General features: G+C 40.7%; 1 protein-coding gene and 1 long non-coding RNA gene across 2 annotated transcripts in view; both read left to right on the top strand.

The window, feature by feature from the left end:
- Positions 1–19242, top strand: part of GRM7 (glutamate metabotropic receptor 7) — an 837184-nt gene extending 817942 nt beyond the window's left edge. The window contains exons 9-11 of the mRNA XM_061129157.1: positions 8574–8820; positions 14428–14519; positions 18769–19242. Coding sequence (XP_060985140.1) covers positions 8574–8820; positions 14428–14498 — 318 coding nt within the window. The 3' untranslated portion in view covers positions 14499–14519; positions 18769–19242. The remainder of the gene's footprint in view (positions 1–8573; positions 8821–14427; positions 14520–18768) is intronic.
- A 69-nt stretch (positions 19243–19311) lies between these two features.
- Positions 19312–22858, top strand: LOC133046236 (uncharacterized). Its single transcript, XR_009690438.1, has 3 exons — positions 19312–20595; positions 20708–20828; positions 22803–22858. It is a non-coding gene; the product is annotated as an uncharacterized LOC133046236 (long non-coding RNA).
- Positions 22859–25587: the final 2729 nt, after the last annotated feature.

Below are 25587 nucleotides of genomic sequence, written 5' to 3'. Positions count from 1 at the left end.
AGAGTGATACAGAACATCATCGTATGTTACATAATGTGTTCCCCAGTGAGGTACATGTCAGTATTTTCATATTATAAGACAGGATCTGACACTGCCTCCTACAAATGCTGTTAGGTTCAGTCTTAAAGAATACGGCCAAGGATTCCTGGGGAGCCAGGAAATCTGGCAGAAATGTGTCTCTGCAGGCTGACAGTGGGGTGGGGGAGGGTGAAAGGGTTCACCTTTGTATGTTAAATCACAACCAGGCTGGGACCTAACATTTGTGGGGCCCTTGAACCAGCAGGTATGGTAAATAACCTTCTAGATAATACAACAGGACAGACAGTGCCAGTGTTGGCTCTATAAAAGACTGAAACTCCTGCCTTGTAGCTGGAGGAGGAAAAAAGCTTGAAATCAAAATTGAGGGATTTCAGGGCTAGTGATGGGGGGAAAAAGTCCTGTGTATCAGTGTGTGTAGGCTGTACGCATTGGTGCCCAGCAAAATCAGAAGTGACTGTCTGGAAGAATTAGCTACGAGGACGGCCTACGGCTTGTTAGGATGACATGGGGAGTGAAACCCCAAACTTCCCAAGGATGTGGTCAACTGGAATAACAGCATCTCTCTGATGACGTGACACAGGCATAGACAAAGCATCCGGCTTTTGATCAGGAGAGCAAAGAACTGAGATGTAGGTGATTTCAAGCATGACACAATCACTTATTTCATGCTCCAGAAACTGATCTGCATTCACCTGGAGTGTGTGTCCTTATGTCCCTCCAAAGAAATAATGCGATTGTGTGTCGACTTAACATCATGTCTGCCTGGAGATACTAAATGAGAAAAACAAAACAGTCAAACGAGGTCTTGTCCAATAATCATCCAGTCGCCTCTATTATTTATAATTTCATGCCATACACCTGTCCACAGGGTGTGTCCCAAAATATTTGGAATGTGTGCCTGTATTCTTTTATAGATATTACCTGTCAATTCTTTAAAATTGCCTATTTAAAGATAACAGGTTTGAATAGAACAGCATGAAAATTATCTGCCAAAGACGGGGCCATGTACTCTAATAAAGACTCTTTCATTTTTTGTGCATGCCACCAGGCAGTATATTGTCTTTTAATCTTCCAAATGCTCAGAACATCTCTATGGTAGTGGTAGAATGAGAGTTTTTATATCAGACACCCTGGTAACAAATTTCTTGGGTTTGAATTTTGACTGACTTGTCAGAGGTGAAGTAGTTTGCCCACAGTCACCAACCAACAATCCAAGGCCGAGTTTGAAATGACTTCTAACAAGAAAGAGCTTGTTTTCCCATTACACCATCCCTCCAGGAAATGGGAGTATCTTTTCCCGATAAACACAGTATTTTTCCTCATCATTATACTGAATCCTTTTATCATCATGCATTATTTCATTACTGCGCAAAAGCCTTCAGCATGTTGACCCTCTGGACAACTGAGGAAGTCTTACTGAAAACACCTTGTCTCATTTCCAGCCATGTGTCATTATTATTTCTCACAAATATGGTGACTCTATAATTAGGAACCAAGGGGTCCAAGTGGCAAGGATCAAAAACACTGGTCTTAATTGCTAAGAACTTGCATTTCAATTTAGACACATGGGTGTTCCAAACATTTGTCGGATAATAATACACCCTTCATCTCTATTCCACCTACATCAGACACAGTTTTCATTTTTGTTGTATAGACTTTGGGATGTCATGAGAACTATGAAACTTCTCCCATCCTACCAAAGACTCTATGAAAGCCTCCTTGTCCCAATTTTCAGTGGTCATCTGGGAATTCGCTTAATTGGTTATTTCTCATAATAGTCAATGACAGGATAGGGGTTTGAACAGACTTTCAAACAAAATAGAAGCCAACTTAAAGAGATGTTTTTCCCTAAAATAGGTTGTTATTCAGTGGATTCCATAAGAAAGATGATCATTTCAAAGTGTATTAGTACTAAGATGATATGAAAGAGAACATAGAAAACAAGTCATTTTATATTATAGCTAATAAATCAATCACTGATACTGACAGCCTTGGTTGAGTGGTTTCTACATGCTAGGCACCCTCCTGTGGATTTCACAATGGCCCACCAATTCGATCCCAACAACCTTACAAGATAGCTAGCATTATGGCTTCAACTCTAGAAATAAAGATCTAGAGACCCACACATAATAGCAGAACAACGACGACGATGATGATGGTAACTAACAGACTACAGATAATCGCTTTCCTCAGAACTATTCTCTATGAATGCCAAGGCTATTTCTAATATCCAGTACTTGCTTCAAGTGTAGAACTTATTGTGCAACCAGAATTTAGTTAAGTGCAGGCAGTGAGTTTATTATCCAATCAGCTCTGCTATAAGGTGACATAAGCATTCTTAGAAGTCACCATGCTATGCAAAATTGTGCAATAAAAGTACTAGATTTATGGGGGAAATTGGGTTATAGGGATGCTTTAAGTACAAGGAGACTTTAGACTGAACATCAAATGCAAAAGAGGGTACCAGAGGTGAAATAGGTGAGCAAAGGACATACCCAGGGGCAAAGCAGGCAGGGCCAGGTATAAACTGTGAGAAAAAGGACTGGGGAGCAGTGTCGACACCTTATACACTTGATTCTAGACTGTGTTCCTTCTGCCACTAGAATGTTGTTCCCTGACTGCAGAAAGAATGCCCTGTCACTGGCACAGTGGTCTGTGTGGCTTCTTGGTAGTGACCTACCACTGTCCACCACTGTGGATACCTCTGTATCCATGGGTTCCACATCCATGGATTCAGCAAACTACGGGTGAGAAATATTTGGAAAAAAATTTTTCCAGAAAGCTCCAAAAACCAAACCTTGAATTTTCAGCATGTTGGCAACTATTTACATAGCATTTGCATGGTATTTATGACTATTTACATAGCATTTGGGCTTCCCAGGTGGCACAGTGGTAAAGAATCCACCTGTCAATGTAGGAGATGCAAGAGACGCAGGTTCTTTCTCTGGGTCAGGAAGATCCCCTGGAGAAGGAAATGGCAACCCACTCCAATATTCTTGCCTGGAAAACCCCATGGACAGAGGAGCCTGGTGGGTTACAGTCTATGGGCTTGCAGAGTCAGACATGACTGAGCAGCAGGTGTGGTATGGCACACGGCATTTACAGTGCATCAGGTATTATAATTAACCTAGAGATGATTTACAGTATAGGAGGGTACACATACGTAAACACTGCATCATTTTATATAAGGGACCTGGGCATCCTCAGATTTTCGTATCCTCAGGGGGTCTTGGTATCAATCCCTCATGGATACTGACGGTGACCAATCTCACTGAAAATGCCAGTGATAAGTGGATGATGCACCAACACTGGAAATGAAAAGTCTCTGTCACATAGCCTATCTGGAAAATACAGCTACCTGTGAATTTATAGCATGTGGTCGTTAACTTGCCCTGGAATCTCTCAAAGCAGTCTTCAATTAAACTGATTCTGAAACTTTCACAGAAGAGTTGGCAACTTTCAAAGTTGTTCAGGAGAAATCTAGACTGTTTGAATTTCTTAGTATTTTAGCAGTCAATACTTACAGAAGGAGAACTCCAATAACCCTCAGTGCTACGTCTATTTATAAAGCAACAATGACATCTCATGGTGCTCTGTAGTCACATTTATGTGACAATGAACTTTTAGACCAAGATGAGAAAATGCACAGGGCAGATTTAGCTGGGCTTTGCCTGGCCCTGAATTCAGCACAGAGTTGTGTCTCTAATGGTATACTTGCTGGTACATGTCAATCAGACAGGACATGAATAGGCCTGGCTTTTTAGACCCTACATTCTAGTTAATTACTAAAATGTACATTAAAAGTTTAAAATATATGACAGCGAATACTAAGGAAGACTTATCTTAAGGTCTACACACCAATATCCTGATACAAATATTCGGCAGAATATAAATATTAGCAGCTCACATTTCATGTATATGTGTTTCCCAGGCATTGTAAGAAGCACTTTTCATATATTAAATGAATTAGGTCATCAGAGTCAGCATTTGAACCCTAAACTATTGTTATGTTCAGTTTGCAAATGAGGAAACTGACAACCAGAGGTTTTGTTTATCAGACTTCCAGAAAACTACTTGGTAGAGTAATGTGCAAAACACCACCTGACTTGGAACCCTTCGCCTACATCTTCCTTAGTTCTACAAGCTGGATCACACATGGTGGTTGGGAGGAAAGCCACATTCAACCAAGGAAAACAAACTGGATTCTGGAAATGCATTGAAGTTGATGATAAAATTCAGGCTTAAGTATCCGAACACTGCAAGGCAGGGAGCATCCTTCCCATGAGCTCAGGCCATCAAGGATGGACTATGGTGAGGCGATGAGCCGAAGACAGCCAGATGGGACAAGGGCAGTCTGGGACGGGGGAGGGGAGGAGCTGACCCCAGTAACGCTCTATGTGCCAGAACCCCTATGTGCTGGTAAGAGAGACCAAAATCGACCACTAACACCTTTACATCTCTCAAGAAATGATAAGGAAGATAAAGCAAAATGGTACAAAATATCCAAAATCAAACAGGGTAATTCTACAATCTGCATTGCTCATTTGACAATAAGCATTGAATAAAACAGGAATAGCCTTGAGACTAAAAAATAAATACGCTGTAATCTGCCGCAGATTACCATGCTGAGCTCCCCGCGTCATACGGCAGCTTCCCACGAGCTACCTATTTTATACATGGAAATGTTTCTATTTCACCGCTGATCTTTCAATTCATCCCACCCTCTCCTCCCCACAAGTCTGTTCTCTCTGTGTCTCTATTCCTGCCCTGCAAATAGGCTCACCAGTACCATCTTTCTAGGTTCCATAAATACGTATTAACATATGATATTTGTTTTTCTTTTTCTGACTAACTTTACACTGTATAAGAGACTCTAGATTCATCCACCTCACTCAAGTGGGTAGTGAGGGGTGGGAGGAGGTTCAAGAGAGAGGGGACCTATATGTACTTATGACTGATCCACATAGTTGTATGGCAGAAGCCAACACAATACATTATAAAGCAGTTATCCTCTAATTAAAAATAAAATTAAATGTAATTTGCTAAAAAAAAAAAAAAAACTGTACTAAAAGGGCTGCTAGGGTGAAAACTCAAGAGTCAAAAAGCAAGCATCCCACCAAAGGCCAAGAAGAGAGCAACTGAGTTCCCTTCCTGGGGCTGAGCTGGGTTGTATCCCCATGAACAAGTACCTCTGGGTTCTCTGCAGACTGGGGTCTTCCTGTCTTTCTAGCTATGTAACTTATTTAAAAATCCTTTCATAGTACTACATGCTAGGTCCTATCCTACTTTACAAATCTCATTTAATCACCACAACAACATCATGAGGTGGTGGTGTGGGCTCGTGTTATCATCCCCATTTATAGATGTGGAAGCTAAGTCAGACAGAGGTGAAGTAATCTGTCCCAGGTCACAAAGCAAGTAAATGGGAATTGAACTCAGATTAGCTCTGGAGTCTTCATTCCTAACCACCCTGCAACATAAAGGATTTAGAAATTTGGTCAATGATGTTCCTGTTGGTTTTCACAGATTCCTGAAATGTCACCCGAAATTACAAAAATGTCAAAACAAGTATCAAAGTCTTGATAGATTCTAGCTTGAAAAGAACAAAATTACAGACTCCATAAAATAAGCAACATTGCTACTAGAGTCCTAAATGACTAAGTAGTCTTTCTTGAGAAAAAGCATGCATGTATACACATACCTGCACAAATATTTATATAAGTATATAAGTATACAACTTATGTATATAAATCATAAACTCAACAAACTACAGATGGTTTCTTCAACTGAAGAATTTGCTTTTGAGTGGAGAAATAGAAGAAAAGCTTAAGATCCCATGGGTCAGTTTATCTCCCTCTCTTTCTTGGACTGGCTCGTTCATAGTTTGTAAAGCCCTCATTCGTAGGATGACGGCAGTGGCCATGGAGGATAAAGTAGCAATGCCTAAGTTCATAGCCCTCTGTTTCAGGGTAGGACTTTCTTGGACAGGGTGGGCAGCAGGGTAGAATGGACATGAAAGTCTAAAGGTATTCTAGTAGGAAAAGATGAGCTTTAAAAATATGGTCTAGTTCACAACCAAAAGGGTCATTAATTCAATAGTGTTTTTTCTTTATATTTTACATTTGTCATGTATTATACACTGAGCGGCTGCCAGCTCCTATAAAGCATTCAGAAACATGCACATTCAAATTAATGTTTGCTGGAAAACAGTATTCCTTCCAGATGAAAAGCAAAGTCTCTTTTAATTTCTTCTCCAGAGACCCAGATTGAAGAACTAAGATCAGAAATGGCCAGGCAGCTAATAGATCTGATGGTAATTCCTGTATATTTAGAGAAAGGCTGTATGACCACTGAGTCATCAGGAGGAAAAAGGTGCCCCTTATACAAACACATGAGCTCATCCACTGTGTGCTTCTTAAGCGCCTCCTCTTCGTCAGCACTGCAGACACGATGATACCACTGCACAACATCACTGCCTGCACTGAACTTGTGGCTCAGGCCAGGAGACGGGCAGTCAGACGATCAGGTTAGTGGGTAGAGAGTTACAGACAGACAGCAATGACCTAAAAACAACAGTGTTTTGAGGGCCTATATGTAGAAGAGGGCAGCAGAGGACAAGACAGTTAGATAGCATCACCAACTCAATGGACATGAACTTGAGTAAACCCCAAGAGATAGTGAAGGACAGGGAAGCCTGGCGTGCTGCAGTCCATGAGGTCACAAAGAGTTGGAAGTGACATAGTGACTGAACAACAAATGTTGGTAAAGAAGCTGGCTGAGAGTTAAGGTCATGGGGGAGGCAGGCTGGAATGGATGTTCTAAAATGTAGAGGAACATTCCACACAGAAGGAAACACTAATAAAAAAAAAAGTCACACACATGCATGTAGAAAAGTCTGTGGTTGAATAAGCATAGCATCTTCAAGAACTGAAGGAGGCCCATGTGGATGAAATCCTAGAGAGAGAGGTAGGAAAAAGGTGAGGAGAGTGGTGGATAATTAGTCTGAGAAACCAGACAAGGGAAAAGACCATGCAGGCCCTTGTAAAACCCATTAAAGATGGGGATTTTATCCTCAGACACATAGGAAGACACCGTTGTGGAATACCATGATCAAATGCATTGTGAAGAGGCTAGGTTTTCCACTGATGTAGAAGGCTGTGGGAACTGGTCACTTGAACTTTTCAATGTACTTGAAATGTACTTATTTATTTATCTACCTATTTTTTACCTCTTTATTTATTCATTTATTTTCAGCTTTACTGAGGTTATCACTGATTAATACAAATTGCATATATTTAGGTTATATAACATTTTTTAAGAGGTACAGTGTGATGATGTAATATACATATTTAGATATTGTGACCTGATTTCCACAATCAAGTTAAGGAACACACCCATCACCTCACAGTGAGCCTAGGCTTTAGAAGTCATGAAAACCACAGACATATCTAAGTGAATGGTGGGCAATGAATCATGACAAGGCACTTCATAAATGCAAATGGACCAAGTCAAGCTGTCTGTAGCTTTTTTCATACTGATCTTACCGTTCCCCACCTGCTTCAACCCTCATCTTTTCCACTTTAGGCAAGACAGTGATTCAACACAGTGAAGAATGAGTGAATGGGTGGCTCTACTGATCCTCAAGAGGCAAAAGGATATAAGCACAGCTACGGGTACCATCTGAACTACACATAACACATGTCAGGGCGAGGTTTTGTAGCCCCTTAGCAACTTCCCTGGGGGCTCAGACGGTAAAGCGTCTGTCTAGAATGTGGGAGACCTGGGTTTGATCCCTGGGTCAGGAAGATTCCCTGGAGAAGGAAGTGGCAACCTACTCCAGTACTCTTGCCTAGAAAATCCCACGGACGGACGAGCCTGGTGCAGGCTACTGTCCATGGGGTCGCAAAGAGTCAGACACGACTGAGTGACTTCCCTTCACTTCACAGCAATTGTATAAGCCAACATCACTAGGTCTTGATCCCTTGCCCATTAATGCTTTGTAAACCAGAATGAAGCAAGAAGGGCTTACTTTCCAAGGAAACTCAGCTCACTACTCTGCAGGCATGATGAAGGTGAACCCTTTCCAAAAAGAAAAAAAAAATACAGAAAGATACATATATTGACATAATGACTTTTTCAAATAAGGTCCCTGGGTATCTGTGTAATGTTAATTGTTTTGTGAATGTTTGGGGAGTAGGAAAAAACTACCCCTTACTCGAGATTGCAAATATGACCTTCGTGGTTTTATATCCAGTTGCCATTCTGAATAAAGGTACTTCAGATCTGATGCAAGGTTGACGCTGGACCTCTATGAAGCAGACTTCCAGGATAGACCTACACTCGGAGCTACCTTATGACTTTAAATCAATGATATTTATGTATAAACTCTCCAAGAAATGTGCAGAGCCACTCTGTCTCCCCAGGGTTTGTGCTTTCTCTGCCTGTCAGAGTCGTGCCTGGCATCATGCTGGGCGTCCGGCCTCGCTCTGCAGCCACTTTATTTGTAAGAGTGTCTTGTGTGTTCTGTCTCCTAGCTCTACATACAAACCACCACGCTTACAATCTCCATGAACCTAAGTGCATCAGTGGCGCTGGGGATGCTATACATGCCGAAAGTGTACATCATCATTTTCCACCCTGAACTCAATGTCCAGAAACGGAAGCGAAGTTTCAAGGCAGTGGTCACGGCAGCCACCATGTCATCGCGGCTGTCGCACAAGCCCAGTGACAGACCCAACGGTGAGGCCAAGACAGAGCTTTGTGAAAACGTAGACCCAAACAGTAAGTACCTCTCCCTTCCTTCTGTCTCCCCGTCCTGCATCAGGAAGCTCTGGCAGATGTGGTGTATGCTTGCCTTTCTTTGGAGAAAGGCTGTGCGCGCTCTTGTCTTCTGGGCTGGGTCGCCTTGGCGAATGCTGCCGTTTGCTCCTAAGAGTGTGCTCACCACTTTCTTTTTGCTCCCTGTTGGGAAGCAGCTTTCAGAAGCTCTGCTTAAGATGTGTGAAATCTCCCCCATCCCTGGCTTCTTATCCTTTGGTCCCAAGCCCTCCAATTGACATCAACACAGCTATGGAGTCACCTTCCTTGTTCCCTTCCTCTTAGGGGATCAACTTCCTGCTGGGGAACCTCAGACACCCCATTGAACTGTAGCAATAGGGATGAAGTTGAAATATTTAAGAACTTTGAAAGCATAACTTCTTTCCACTGGAACATGAATGTGGAGAAATTTATGATTCTTTACTAAGGAAGCCTTCTAGAAACAAAAATCACATCAGATATTTGAATAGAACAGGGAAACTTCCATCCAAGTATATAGGCCCAGACACCACCATGCTAATGGCCTCCCCATTTGGGAAAGCATCTACCAGATCACTGCAGAGGAGTTTTAGCCCATGAAAAATAAAGTATTAGAGGTGAGATTAAGGATGAAATGCCAGATTTTATATCTTTGTGGCCTGTCTGCAAATCCCGCATGGCCTTTAGCCATCCCTGCAAATGACCTCAAAGAAGATGGACATACAGACACTAGTTTGTTTAAAAAAAGAAAAGAAAAAGAAAGACAATTTTAGCCGGATTTAGATACTTAAAATTCCCAGTTGCAAACTTTACTAGTACTGTGGTGGTAAGAGTGAATTGCAGATTAAACATACCACTTTCAGGATCTGTTTTCCAAGACAACACTTCATAGGGCTGCAAAGAGCCGGACACAATTGAACCAACTCAGTGTGTGTAGAATGAAGCAGATGGGTGTGTTCATGATATTTCCTGTTTTAACTATAGGAGGGATTCGGGCCGGCCATTAAGCCATTCAAGACACACTGTCCAGTTATGACCTGATTTTGTTGTACCCAAAGATTTACTGCCAAGCAGAAAGCAATTCCATTGTTCTGAATACTCTGAGGTACTCCTTGACACTCTACAACTGAGATCTTAAAAAACCAGCAAACAACTGAATTTGGCCCTGATAGCTTTTGACAACAGCTGTACAAAGATCCATGATCTCAGTCCAATCCATTTCTCAATAGTTAGCTGAATAAATACAGTGAATGCTTGAGAGTCTGTAGACAAGGAAACAAAGGCCCATTACCAACATCATGGGCTTCACCTTCATGTTTCAATAGAAGAGATTTGGGGACAGGCAAGAGGAGAGAGAAACCATGGAGGTATAGGCTCTGTTCTTATGTGTGCAGAACAAATGGTTAGTTCCAGGAAGGGGAACAGAGAGAGAATCACTTGACAATCACTGCGGTATAGGAAAAGACTTCGGATTGAAAAAGACCTCAGTTCAAAGCTAAGCCACTCCACTCACGAGCTGTGTGGCTTTGACAATCACTGAGCTTTCCTCAAGCTCAGCATTCTCATGTATTAAATGGAGATAATGATATCTATATCATAAGCACATCATCATGTCTCCGGCATCTAGAGACATGTGTGTCAATTACATGTTAATTTTCTTCCACTTCTGAACAGGTAAAAAGGTTAAAGGCATACCAAACACCACAAGGTAGATGCAACTGGCCAATAAAAATACTTCCGTGAACGTATTTGTGCATATTTATATGTATTCTGTATTGTTAAATATACTACATGGTTATACTTCTATAGCATTTGATTGTAGGATTTGCATTATACCCTTACCCTAAAGATGTTCCAATAGCAGTTTTACATTTATATTTGTGCAGACACACAAATTTAACAACATATGCCCAATACTGATAAAAAGAAAACATGATCAAAAGTCTATATGTATTGAACATTAATGATCAAATTAGAAATTTTGAATTGGGATAATTAATCTAATACTGCACTACTTAAAAATAACTAGCTTTCAAACAACATTTCTACTGTTTCTAACCTTTAATGATGAGGATCTACCCTTGTTGAGGCTGTGTGGGGTATGCTACTGGCTGTTAAAATGTTCATTTTAACATGACCCTGATAATAACAAAAACACATCTGCTATCCTTTGAGATAGGCACTAAATAGAATGCTCTGGGTGGGAGATCTCTCTTACTCTTCCCGATAACTCTGTAGGCCAGTGACCATTGTCCTTTTACTGAAAAACCCTAGGCTCAGGAAGGTCAGAGATTATCACAAAGTCCTACACTACATAGCAGGGGAGCTTGGTCTGAAACCCAGGTCTGATCCCCAAACCCATGCTTGCTGCTCTCTGCTGCTCTTTCCCACAACATGAGTGATATGTCATAATCCTAATGCAGAAATTACTCTTTGGGCTTCTCTGTTTGGTAATCCAGCTTGCATATACAGAATATAATGATGTCTGGTGGCCGACTCTTTGGTGAAATGTGCTGTGAAACGCATCGCTGTTTGCTATGTTGTCTGCAAAGACAGGAGCTCAAAGAAGGCTGCCTGGGTAGAGGCCTCATCTGACAACTCAAAAACCCAAGTATCTTAATTACCTGTGTCAGTCACGACAGTCATTCTATTTGGGATTCATCTGATGCCTTTTCCTTGAAAAAGTTCTGTTGGGTTTTGTCATTGTTGATATTTCGGTGTCTACACAGAATAAAGATAAATAGTTCAAGGATGGGGGGGAAAAAGATGAAATCCAAAAGAGCCTTTGTCTCATAGTAAATCCAAAAGATGTTTTTAAAATTATTTTAGTTATTTTGGTTTTGTGTAGACACTCCCTGAAAGTAACCATCAATAATGTGCCCAGATACTTGCTGAATTATAGGAGGAGATTCATGTACCTCCAAACATTGGGGTTTCTGATGACCCAGCTCTCAAAGATCCTTAAGAAAAGTCAGAAGACCTTTTCTGTGCAAAATCTGTCCAGTAGAGTTTTCTGCAATGATGGAAATGTTCTCTATCTGTGCTGTCCACTATAGAAACCACTGGTCACATGTGGTGATTCAGAACTTAGAATATGGCTACTTAACTGATGAAATACACTTGAAATTTTTACTTCATTTTAAATAAATTTAAATAGCCATCCATGACTCTGAGGACTCCATCGGAGAGCAGAGCCAGAGGTCATAAAAGCAAGGATTTCACTCTGGGACACTCAGTTTGAGCCCATACTGGAAATACCTCCCAAGGTTTTAGCAATGATGCTGAACTGGGACAAAGTCAACTTAACAGAATGAAATATGTGAGGTAAGACAAAAATGCAAACCTATAGTTATTTTAAATGACCCCTAAGGAGCCACTAAGATGGGAATGGTACATCATAGATCACCATTATATCTGGAAAACCAGTCCCTAGTAATAGAAAAATGAGTATATATAGAAAAAGAACAGTAGTGAAAATTCAATTGATGAAAATAGACAAGGCTGTTTTGATGAGAGAGAATATTATTATTCTATTCTACTTAATACTGAATGTAGCTCCAAGTAATGTCAAACTCCTGAACTTTGGTAACAGAGACAAATAAATTATTGGCTGAAATAAAACTTTCTGGTTAAAAAGAAACAAATAAAAGCACAGACCACGGGCCTGAGGAAGGACTGTCTCTCCAAAGGGAGAGTTCTGCCTACTGTTCTCTGAGGGAGTGTGTCTGGGAGGATGTTGAATTTATAGGATGAGCGACCTTCTTGTTTCCCTAAACACTTAGTCTCAGTGTATTTCAATCTTCAGTGTTTTCATTTTTAATCATTGCAGTTTGTCATCTGGTGCATGCTCCCTTCTATTCATCCAACTCCATACAGCAAGTATACATTCATATAAAAACAAATGTGTTGGCATAATATGGGCAGAAATTAAAGCTGCCCCTGCACTGCTTGATTTTTCCCCAAGAAGTTTGGTTTTCCTCTTAGGTTGCCTCTTCAGTTCAAACTTCATTGCTTGAAAGAAAAAGTTCTTTCTGCATGGATTCAACAAAATGTAAATCTTCTCAAAAACTGTCATGCATCTCTGTACTGCTGCCATATTGAATATCCAGAATTGGGTCGATGCTGGTTGGTTTCTGAGCTCAGATGAAAAACAGCAGGGGGTCTAAGGGTGTAGCTCCGCCACTTACTGTATTTTTATTTATACAAGCCATATTTCTGCTGCTAGAGGACCACAAGTGCCTGACCTAATGTGGGGAGCTTTAGATCTGGCCACCACGGAGCCTTCTCCACATTCCTTCTCTAAGAAGAAGGGCATCTCAACCTCTGGTTCTCGCACCTGTGTCCTGAATTAGGCTCATTTCTCCCAACTTTCTGTTGTTGACTTGGCAGGTGTATGTTCATGGCAAACTTGAAGATGCCAGATCAACTGGAGGACTTGGTTCTTGGCTTATCTATGGCCACCAAGACCTTTTTCCAGTTGGATGAATAATATTAACTGAGGCAGCATGGCTTTATTGAGATGGTGGGTAGGAACTGCTTCCTTCCTCGCCTGGAGTGGTCAGAACCAGAAGATGCTCTGTGAATTATCCTCTGATCAGATGCTTTCCTTGTAAAGGATGGCAGTACACAGAATGAACAGCCCTAGGCTACCTGGTTCTAAACAACCATCCATTTTCTGAGCCAGTGCCCCAGCTAGTGCAGAGGAACTGCTCAAGTACCCAGAATGGTTACAAATAGTTTACTCTGTGGCTTCCTAGCGATTAGAGATGGCAGGAATGTGGACAGCTGGGGCACCCCGCCTTTTTGGATATGGGGCAATATGACCGATAAAATGACTTGGAGAGAGAAGCTGGACACACACCGTGCAAAAGACTAGTTTAAGACAAGAAGCATATTGTGATGAAGCACATTTTAGAAGAATGGCCATTTACCACTGAAACAGAAAGCCAATAATAAGATTTTAAATATAAGTTTGTATTCTGGTCCTTTGTTGAAAATTACTATTTGCATATACTTAAGGAAAATATGTAAATATAAACTTGTGCTGCTCAATAAATCCCTCAACTGCTAGAAAATGGATGAGGGCACCACAATCTACCCAAGTAACAATGCTGAGAAAATTCTGGAACATGCTCCTGTGCTGTGTCAATTGGTGATGGCTTTTGTTTCATTTTGCTTGTTCATTTGTTTGGATCCCTGACATTCTCCACATTATGTTACTTGTTTCATTCTTCTGGAATAATCATGCAGGTCAGCATGAAAGGTCTAGGCTGAGGAAAAAATAGGATATCAACAGGAAGAAAGAAAAAAAAAAACCTTCTGAGCAGGTAGATACATTATTTTGGAGCTGGTTCCCTCACCTGCTTCAGTTCAAGTAAAGCCCAAATGCAAGGCACCCATACTCCCATGTTCAGAGGTACCTGAATTGTGGTCAACTGGTCTACCAAAAGCTACTGACCCCGCTGTGAGAGTGGGCTTAATGTCTGTGGTCTCTATCGCAGCCTCTTCTCCAAAAGGAAAGAAAAAAGAATAAAAAGGAATATTGTGTGCACATTTATTTTATACATACCTATATATTTACTTTTCCTGTAGACTGTATACCACCAGTAAGAAAGAGTGTACAAAAGTCTGTTACTTGGTACACTATACCACCAACAGTATAGCTTTTGCCTGCTTTCCAAAAGGTAAGAAACGATCTACTTTTTGTTTATTTGTGTGTTCTTGTCTCCACTGAGAATTAGAAATGTTTCCATGAAAACTGTGCATGATTACCTCAAAATCTATGTATACGAAGAAATGCATTTTCAAAGACGATGTTTGCTAAGTTTAGTGTAGATGGCTGCTCTGGGTCACGTGCCTGGTTTATTTTCCGGAGAACAGGTGATTGGGTGTGTGCATATATGTCTTTCCTGAACCAGATCCAATAATGGCAGAATTGGTGCTGGTCATGCTACTTTAAAAGTCTCAATGGTGAGAGCTTATTTTTGTATGTATTTGTTCATACTATGGTTTGAGAAGGCAATATGGAAAACTTGGGTGAGAAGGAGGGTGTTTTTACAAGCTTAGCAAAAATATTTGTCCTGGTTTACTTTTTCATTAAATATATACTGAGAAACATCAATGAATGACTCTACCGTCTCAAACCCAAAATGGTCATGATTCCTTTTTTTTTTTTTTTTTTTTTCTTTTTTTTTTTATTATTATTATATATATATATTTTTTCCAGTGGGTTTTGTCATACATTGATATGAATCAGCCATGGATTTACATGTATTCCCAATCCCGATCCCCTCCTCCCACCTCCCTCTCCACCCGATTCCTCTGTGTCTTCCCAGTGCACCAGGCCGGAGCACTTGTCTCGTGCATCCCACCTGGGCTGGTGATCTGTTTCACCATAGATAATATACATGCTGTTCTTTTGAAATATCCCACCCTCACATTCTCCCACAAAGTTCAAAAGTCTGTTCTGTATTTCTGTGTCTCTTTCTCTGTTCTGCACATAGGGTCATCGTCATCACCCTTCTAAATTCCATATACATGTGTCAGTATGCTATAATGTTCTTTATCTTTCTGGCTTACTTCACTCTGTATAATGGGCTCCAGCTTCATCCATCTCATTAGGACTGGTTCAAATGAATTCTTTTTAATGGCTGAGTAATATTCCATGGTGTATATGTACCACAGCTTCCTTATCCATTCATCTGCTGATGGGCATCTAGGTTGCTTCCATGTCCTGGCTATTATAAACAGTGCTGCGATGAACATTGGGGTGCACATGTCTCTTTCAGATCTGGTTTCCTCAGTGTGTATGCCCAGAAGTGGGATTGCTGGGTCATATGGCAGTTCTATTTCCAGTTTTTTAAGAAATCTCCACACTGTTTTCCATAGCGGCTGTACTAGTTTGCATTCCCACCAACAGTGTAAGAGGGTTCCCTTTTCTCCACACCCTCTCCAGCATTTATTGCTTGTAGACTTTTGGATAGCAGCCATCCTGACTGGCGTGTAATGGTACCTCATTGTTTCTCCAAAGAAGACATACAGATGGCTAACAAACACATGAAAAGATGCTCAACATCACTCATTATTAGAGAAATGCAAATCATGATTCCTTTTTTGAAGCAAAGAAATAGAAAAGCTTTGCTGGCTGGGCTTGATGATGTATTAAAGAGGATATGGGACTCATAATTCTGCCTAAGAGAAACAAGGAACCACCTTCACTTATCTGAGAAAGCAGGTAGAGGTTCAGTGAAAGACCTAAAGAGTCTAAAGATAAATTTCAACATTAGTCAAACCCAAGAAATACCATTAAATACCTCAGGTATTCAAACTTATACCTTAGAACAGATGGTCAATTGTGTGCTGTGTGAACAGGCATGGGAATGGTCTGCTCTGAGAGTTGTTACAGACTCACCATTGATGATTATGTTGGGTTGGGCAAAAAGTTCATTCTGGCTTATCTATAACATCTTATGGAAAAAAAAAACGAGAACAAACTTCCTGCCCAAACCAGTATACACTTTGAGCCCTTACTAAAGGATATATGCTATGAAATAGTAGTAGTAGCAGTAATAGTACCTCCCTGTTTCAGCCTAAGCAATATGATAGAATAATGAAAAGTAACACTTGCTTTGGCATGCAACCTTGTCCAGCTGGTCAGGGCAATTCATACTGAAGGAAAACAAACAATAGAAAACATTAGAGTCATTAAATTCATGGGGTGGCTTTGAATAAAAGGCCCCCTTTTGTTTTCCTCTAAACCTCCTACTATACTTATAAAATCAACAGAAGGACTTCTCTCTAGAGATCTCAAGTAAGAGAGCAGACACGGGAGGGGAAAATATTGTATCATAATGTGGGCTAGTCTTCCTCTTTCCTAACGTGGACCATTTTGTCAGATCATTGCTATGCTTCTTTCCATCTTTGTTTTTATAATGGTAGTCTGAGTACAAATAATATTTTTTTCCTTTTAATCCATTTAGAACTGTAAGACAGGACAAGAATACTTTCAAAGTGTAATTACATTTCCTGTTGATTTAGATGGATGCCGGCAACTCCGTCTTTAATTTCAGATGTATTGTTCACATAGCTATTCCCTTTTTCCATATCGACACGGTCTGTCCTAGTTTTTAAATAGGGCATTCTTTTGTCCCAGTGAATTTATAACTGTATTCCAGTGAGATTTCAAGTTTTGCAGTACAAGTGCTTGTCAAAACACTGCAGCTCATCACTTTAATAGTCCTTTTACATGAAACTGCCTGAGCATAAATGAGAAGGAAGTTTCCCTGGGTAAAAATGATAGATTGAATCCGAATCCATTAAAAATTCTCCCTACCTCCATTCTCAGCTGATGCCTTTTGTTTTAAAGGGTGCAAGATGAAAATGTTTGAAGTCAACCTCCTGGTTAAAAAGTACTTTTAGGATCTGCTGCTTAGAAATAAACTTTTTCTCTAGGATTTTCTTGTTTCAAAGAGTTTGATTAAGTGCTCACCTTTTCTGCCAATTTAAAAATGTATAAACCTTAATTAGGATGAATTGGTTAACAGTGCTTTTCAGGTCTACTGTATCCTTCTACTTTTCTGTCTATTCATTCTATTAATTTTTGAGAGCTTGATACTAAAACTAACTAAAAATATTCATCTACTTAAAAATAACTGTAATACATAGTAGAACTATATGTAACTTTGTTCTGTATTTTCCAAATCTTCTGTAAATGTTTTATCATAGTTTCATAATTTAAAAAATAAAAAAGAAAGAAGATTCAAAGATTGTAGAAGTGGCTTCCTAAATTAATGATAAACATCTTACACAGTTACTTAAAAATAATTGAGAACGGAAGTTTGTCTAAGTCACAGGTATTCAAAGAGGGGAGTGTATGACCACGTTCAAGTTCCAGTGAGACTGGACAGCTTGGGCAAACAGTGAAAGAAGGCATGTCATGTTGTTCATTCAAATCCATTTCTATGTGCCTGTTTTCAGGGCCACAAAACAGTAAAGAAAAACCTATCAATTCTAGAGTGAAATTCTGTAAAACTTCAATTTAGGCCACCATGCCTCAACAAAAGCACATGATATTGAGCAAATCAAACATCTGCTTTTGGGGATTTAGAGGAAGCAGGTTCAAATTCAGACAGAACTGAATAACCTGATTTGAAAACACTTTCCCTGTAACACACTCTCCTTTGACAGATACAGTTTAGATCAGATATCGCCTGACTCAGCACTGTCTGCATCTCTTGTCTGAATGGTGTTAAATTTGAAATTCTGCAGTGTTATCAATCTAGTGGTATTTATTTTAACTTCAATGAAGCAAAAAACAAAAACTGATCACACATAAATAAAAGTCCTCCATTAATCTGGCATCATCACCAGATCAGGAAATGGGTTGTCATGTTAGGAGGTACATTTTCATACCACAGGATGGTTTTTCTGATTGGAAAACTTTGAGTTGAATTCAGCCTTGCAAATATGGACAGTCCCAAGTCTGATCTTACAGTCTGCTTAATAGTACTGAACTCTGTTTTGTCCAGGTATATTGTTCTGAGTAAGTACATTGGTTATAATATTATGGACAGTTCACTAATGTATTATATGGTGGTGTACATTATTTATGTTTTTTTATAATTTCTTGTTCATCATTTCTGCAATGGGGTTGTTTCACATTTTTAAGTTTTTCAGAAGTGTGCAATCTCAGTTTTTGTAATGTGTTGACTCCCCCTTCCTCTTCGGCATTAAAGGCAGTAACCCTGAGTTAACTGAAGACTCCTTTAACTAAAATCCCATTTAAGAACACTCTATAAGTACAGCTTAGCAAGGAATATATGTTCCCTGGCCTTTGACATAGAACCACCTTAGAAATAAATGCAGCTATAAATCTTGCCAGCATATTTCTTTCTGCCTAAGTGCTCTGTGAAGTACCCCCATTTCTCTCACCAGGGTTTGATCTCAGCACCCTCAAAAACCAATTATCTGCCCTCCTCATTCTGTAACTTTGGTTGGACTTAAAGAATGGGATGAAAATCCACATGGCTAGGATGTCTACTAGTTCATGGCATCAAAGGAACACATACATCATTCCCCGGAGTCCTGAAAACTATGTCAACTTTGACATTGAAACCTGGCACCACATCGTCTGGCCAGGGTCTGTGAAACAGAAGAGTGTTTTTAAGTTGGGTCAGTCGGAAAAGTGTTTGTCAAGCACCGCTCCCCTGAGTCAGCCCTAAACTGACTAGGAATGGGGAAGAGAAGCCGACAGTACCCTCAGGGACCTCAGATCTAACAGAGGACTCGCAGGTAAGCAATTTCAATTCAGGGTGACAGGGGGCTCTTAGGAGAAGTAGCAGGAGGGAGTGTGGAGAGCATCACCCAGGGGGGTTTGTTTGAGCTGTTCTTAAAAGATGAAGGCCTCTAGGCAGCCATAATAAAAAAAAAAAAAAAACAAAAAACGGCTGGAGGCAGGAAACAAGGAAGCACAAAGAAGCCTAGATAAAAAGAATGTGCTGGGTCATGGGATGGGATCACAGTTCTGTGAGACTGGGATATTACTGTCTACTGAGGCAGAGGGTTTTGAGGATGACAGAGGCTGTGTAGAGAGGGACTGAAACTTGTTTATCACTGTGCTGTGAATACGGTGCCTGCAAACACCGAGGCCTCAGAAAACGTCTGTGGCATGAATGGAGTGTAATGTATCACATACCAAAGGCTCCCAGCCTCACCCAGGATGCTATAGGCAACAAATACCTACCAAGTGGGGCTTCCCTTGTAGCTCAGCTGATAAAGAATCTACCTGCAATGCAGGAGACCCCGGTTCAATTCCTGGGTTGGGAAGATCCCCTGGAGAAGGGGTAGGTTATCCACTCCGGTATTCTTGGACTTCCCTGGTGGCTCAGACGGTAAAGAATCTGCCTGCAATGCAGAAGACCTGGGTTCGATCTCTGGGCTGGGAAGATCCCCTGGAGGAGGGCATGGCAACCCTTATTCTTCCCTAGAGAATCCCCATGGACAGAGGAGCCTGGCAGGCTACAGTCCATAGGGTCGCAAAGAGTCAGGCCCGACTGAGGACAGCATAGAGGAGTTATTAATAATAAGAAAGCGCCGAGTCTACAGCTTCAGCAAGCAGAGGTGTAGTCTTCCAGATAAAATTTCTAAAGTCACAAAAGGCAGTATTTGACCCTGTTGTCACAGGTCTCAAAACAGTGTTTTTATTGATAACCCTTAAAACTGATGGTCAGCGCTATACCTGCACTGGCATAAATACAGTTCCTACTGATGAGCTACCCTGTGGATGAAACCAGTCAAGTTTTATGCCCATTTGTTTCCTTGTATGGACTGCGGAAACCAGTTTTCATTCAAAGGGACATCAACTTCAAAGTTATCTTTGGAAATGAATTCGAAGTGCTTGAGTTAAATGGTAATAGCTTCTAATTTGGTAAAAACAGAAACATGATCAATGTAATTTTTTTTTCTAAATATTCAGTGCATTTTCTCAGAGACAGGCATTCAGAACAGAGTTTGTGTTTCAGACCCCCAGTTTAATTTGCATTTGAAAAGAAAACAGCATGTCCTAAACCAAGGTCAGTTAATCTCTACAATCTTTCTTCCTTCCAATTACTGTGAATGAGCATCTTCTCAGGACGCAAGCGATGGTGACTCTGGTTTCTGCTACTAAAGACATGTCTCAGCTCCGCAGATTTTTTTTTTTTTTTTTTGGCTGTACAATGGAATTCGGATGCATTTTAAATTAACTTTCTCTAGGAATCAAAGGTAATCATTATTTCTCTTTATGATCCACATGAATATTCTCATTGTCTTTTTTTTTTTCTTTTCAAATATAAGATTATTTTTCAGTCCCTTTTATGTCTCTGTCCTCTTTCAGAGTAACCTCTAGAGACCCCAGCTTGCTCAAAGAGGATTGAGAAGATCATTCCAAAGCCTCTTCTTGTTGAGCTGATCCAAGCGTTTAGAGGACATAACAGGAGTCAGCCATCCCATTCTTTGTAAGTTGTGGTCCTGATATCACTTATGACCTTGTGTGTGCTGTTTCCTTTCTCCGGCTAAGAATAAGGAAAGCTGCTCCAGGGTCTTAACCATGGCCCTGATACTCTGAGTGGCATAAGCTTCATCACCTCTGTGACCTTGAATAAGTCATATCCTGTATCACCTCCAGCCTCCTCTTCTGTGAAACAGGAGGAAGCTTTCCTTGCTGAGACACTGTGGAGATGGCATGAAACCATGTACAGGAAAACCTTCCTTTATGAAGGGCTGTGCATGTATAAGGCGGCATTGTCGGTCTGTGATCATCTCTCTGTGTCACCGTAATTGGCTTTTCTTTCCCCTCTTCCCTCATGGTTACATTTTTTTTTTTTTTTTGTCTACTGTGAACCATCGGGGTTGGAAGGAATGACATCTCGATTGCTATGAAGTCAGGAACCTTTTCTCTAAATACCATAAGCTCTGTTTTTCAGATGGGTCACAGTGGTCTCTGATGGGTTATTAATAGTCTTTGGGCTAGGTGAAATTGACAGAGAAGGCGATCAGTCACTCAGCAAGACTGCTGTGGGACAGCTAGGCTCATACCACCTGATATAAGAACCACTCCATGTGATTAACTCTGACAGGTCACTTCAGGCCGACTGGCAAGCTGAAGTGCATTTTAAGTACAAATAATACTTCTGGGTATGTCTTGAGTGATAGAATAATGGCTGAGTGGAACAGAATCACTCAGTCTTCTCTTGTGAAACACATCTGGTTTCCTTTATAGGCCGAGATATTACAACAACATCAATTAATAAGATCTCTAGGATCTCCATTGATACTCTGGTATTTATCAAGCTTACATCAAATACAAAACTAACCCAAAGGGCCAGGCTCATTCATCTCATTATCAAAGGGCCTAGAATTGTGCTTCAAAGCAATAACAATAATATCCATTCTGATGGTTGTTATAACTGCACCATATTACGCCTATAGACTTACAAAGTGCTCAGCATCCAGTAAAACAGGTCGTACTGTCCCCATTTATCATGGGGAGCCTCAAATGAGGAAACTGAGGCTCAGAACCATAAAGCAATTTCAAGTGACTCACACACCAATGAATATGTGCCTGAACTTGGCTTTCCTGGCCAGAGTTCTTTCTCATAAACTTTTCTAAAATTGAATGGAGTAGGACAAAATTTTTCAGTCTACCATAATCTGTCAAATGAGCATTTATTGTTCTCATTAGTTGATTCTAGAGGTCTTCAACTTCCTGAAGATGAGAGAGGCCCTTCAGGGCAGAAATTGTAATCTGTTTCCAGGGCCATTTTAGAATAAGCTGTGTTTTGTTTTGGTTTGTATTTTTTACTTAATGGTACTTTGAATGATATGGCTTCTTAATGTCATGTCTCCTACTATTGAATTCTTCTGGTGGTCTGAAAAAAATTTAAGACTATTGTTTCTGCCTTAAAGAACATGGCCTTCTGGAGTTAGAAATGTTTAACTCTTAAGAATGCATCAAACTCCACAGAATAACATACTTGGGCAGGGTGCAGCCTGTTCAGAGTAAAAATCACAGGTCATCGTATTTTGATGACTATAAGCAGACTCTACCTCCCCATCAGGTGATCGAGTTTGGCATGAGAACCTAAGTGAAGGAAATTAAACTCAGAAAAGGATTTGCTAGCATTAAAAAAATGGCACTTTCCTGGCTCACAAAGGTGTAGAGCTAATTCCCTCCCCAGCTTCATCACCTGCTCCTTCTCTCTTCTGCTTCTGCCACTGCAAAGCTCTACAAAGAAGAGGGCCACTAGGGTCATTACTGTCCGTGTTAGCTGAAAATCTGATTAAGCTGGCTTCCTAGGGTTAGATTTTCATGCCCAGAGCTTAATTCTTCTTTCCCTCGATTCTGTCATGTTTGCAAACTTCATTTGCATTTTAATTTCTCATGGTTTGCCAAAGTCCAGACTGAGACTTGAGCTGTTGTTTCTGTTCAGGTGAAAAGTCCGACCACAGTGGAGCATCTGCAATGGCATTCAGTCAGGCAACTGGCCAAGGCAAGTATTTGCTGCCTACTTCTGAGGGTCCCAAGGGAGCTTCGCCACCCAGCCCACCAATGCATTTAATGAGTGGAGGAGACTCTGTCCAGTTTCCAGAACCATCTTGGTCCTGGGTGGTCCTCACTACATACTAACCAGTCCTCTCAATATTCCCAAATAAGGGGAAAATATCATAAATGGGAGTTGAGATATTGGCCTACTAGGATCATATCATGGGGCTTTATTTAGTCAAGACATCAGTGCCATCAAGTGGGAGAGATTCCTGCCATGAGTTACTGTGATCTATTACTGAGGAAGCCAGCCTCCTCCTGGAGGAGGCTAGAACAGCCTCCTAGAACAGAAGCAGGGATGGTAGTATCAGTGGGGCATCGTCCTGACTCCCATAGGAGGCAAGATAAATGACAAAAGGGAGGCAGCATGTGAGGTGCTGTTGTTTATTCCACGCAGGCAAAGATGATCTTCGGAAAAGATTATCTCTGTCTCCATTTTTGTCTTCGGTAACATACACCTTCATACGACAGTCGTTCTTGTTTAGTCGCTCAGTCATGTCCAACTCTTTTCGACCCCATGGACTGTAGCCCGCCAGGCTCCTGTGTCCATGGGATTAACCAGGCAAGAATACTGGAGTGGGTTGCCATCTCCTTCTCCAGGGGCTCTTCTCAACCTGGGGATCAAACCCGCCGTCTCCAGCATTGGCAGACGCATTCTTTACCACTGAACCACCAGGGAAGTCCTCATATGACAGTAAAGTTGGCTATGGTGCCAACTCTGTTTGAAAGTTAGCCATCAGTGTTATTACATTACCTAAAATTAACTGAATTTTTCTGTTTGTCTTCCCTCTAGGAAAGAATTTGGAGATTTCAATCTGACCCTTTCCCCTGTGATCTCTTGTACCCCTTCTCCTCTGTACACCCACACAATAAAACTCAAGACTGTCAAATCATCCACGTGTATCTGATTTTTATTTGGAAAAACCTGCCAGATTTTCTGACTGCAGTTATCAATCCGCATCTTCTCTTGTCATATTTAGTATTGATTGTTTAAGGAGCAACTGTGCCTTAAAGCCAAAATATCACTGCACTATCAGAGACCGGAGGAGCTACCTGGGAATAGACATTTAAACACACTTAGTTTCATTTCTTTTCATAACAGAGAACCTACTGTCCCAACTTTTGGCATAAATGCATTCAACACGGTCACCATTGTGGCAATGTTTACATTGATATTACCACCTGTTAATACTCAGATATTTAAGAAAATACCAGGGGCCAATTTAAATATCCAATGTATAGCAGAACATCTGCCACTAGGATATCTGAAATGCATTTTAGTTTATGCTTCCAATTTAAATCTTTTCTCCCCTAACCTGGTGCTCATCAAATGTCACCTGTATTTAAAAGTCCTCCCTGGGGATTCTGATACACGTTCAGGTTTGGGAACTTTCCTTTTTTAATCCCTTCTTATAATCAACATGTACAGTGTGGCATTAGTGTGATGGTGACACTTACAGAGTGGAGTGTTTTCCAGAATATTAAAAACACTAATTAAAAACATATATATATATATACACACACTCAGGTTCATCACACCAGCAGCATGCACCACGCGCGCTCCCAGGAAGTCATCTCTAGCCGTCTGCTAGCACAGTGAGAAGCTATTTCAAGGTCTTCTCTCAAGAGACTCTTCCAGACTGGTACCACGGACTAAATAAAGATGAAGCTAATTGCTGAGCTCTATTATTGGAGCGGAAAACATAGCACCATCTTTGTTTAAGGCCGAGTCTCCATGACAACACCAGATAAGAAGCTGGGTTAATAGTCATCTTTCCTGCACTTCGTGAGCCACAGGTCATGCCCTTCATGGGCAAAATGAATTGACACATCCTTATGCAATCATTTCAAACTGCTCAGCAGGGCAACTCTGATTTTGTTTAGCTGGGAGGTCCTCAAAGAGAGAAACTATTTTCATGCCTTCTTACCCGATCAGGAAGTGAAAACTGTCTGAATAACCTCTGTTACAGTTGGCCATTGCTGTTAAAAATGCACCGTGATTTTATGAAGTGGCAGCCTAGACACTAAACCCTACTTTTCCCTGTTCTAGATTGCTTACTGTCTGTGCATCAGTTTTCTAATCTTCAAAATGGGTATAATATTACTAACTACCTCATACATGTAGGGTTGTTATTAGGATAAATTAGTTCCCATGTTTAACACAATGCTTGGTATATAATGGCCAAATAATTAGTTGGTATTCTTATTATGAGCATCACCAGTGAAACAATAGCGGCTCGGTTCATACAGCAGCCATTAGCTACCTGTGGCTAATGAATTAACTTGAAGTAAATAAGGTGGAACACTTGTTCTTCAGTTGCAATGGCACATTCTGAGTGCTCAGTGAGTACCTATGACCTAGTGTCTACCTACTGGAGAGCAAAGATGCGGTACACTGAAATCATCACAGAAGTCTACTGGATGGCTGAGCCATAGCTTAGGAAAAACAGAGGATAAGAACTTCCTTTATAAGAGAGGGATATGTTGTTCTCAGCAGTCTCTGTTGACTGTGAAAACAGTGTTCAGACTTTCTCTGGGAGCAGTGGGGTCCATTTCTTTTGTAGCATCTAGTCAAGAGTGGTTTCCAGTGTGAAATGCAATCATCATTGTCAGTTTAAAAAAAAAAAAAAAAAAAAAGGGTTTTCTGAAAATGTTTCTCTCTCAGTTGGCAC

This window comes from Dama dama, chromosome 24 (genome assembly GCF_033118175.1).
Source record: "Dama dama isolate Ldn47 chromosome 24, ASM3311817v1, whole genome shotgun sequence".
Lineage (NCBI taxonomy): Eukaryota > Metazoa > Chordata > Mammalia > Artiodactyla > Cervidae > Dama > Dama dama.
Note: the sequence above shows the minus strand (reverse complement) of the source record. Positions and strands in the feature narration are given on the sequence as shown.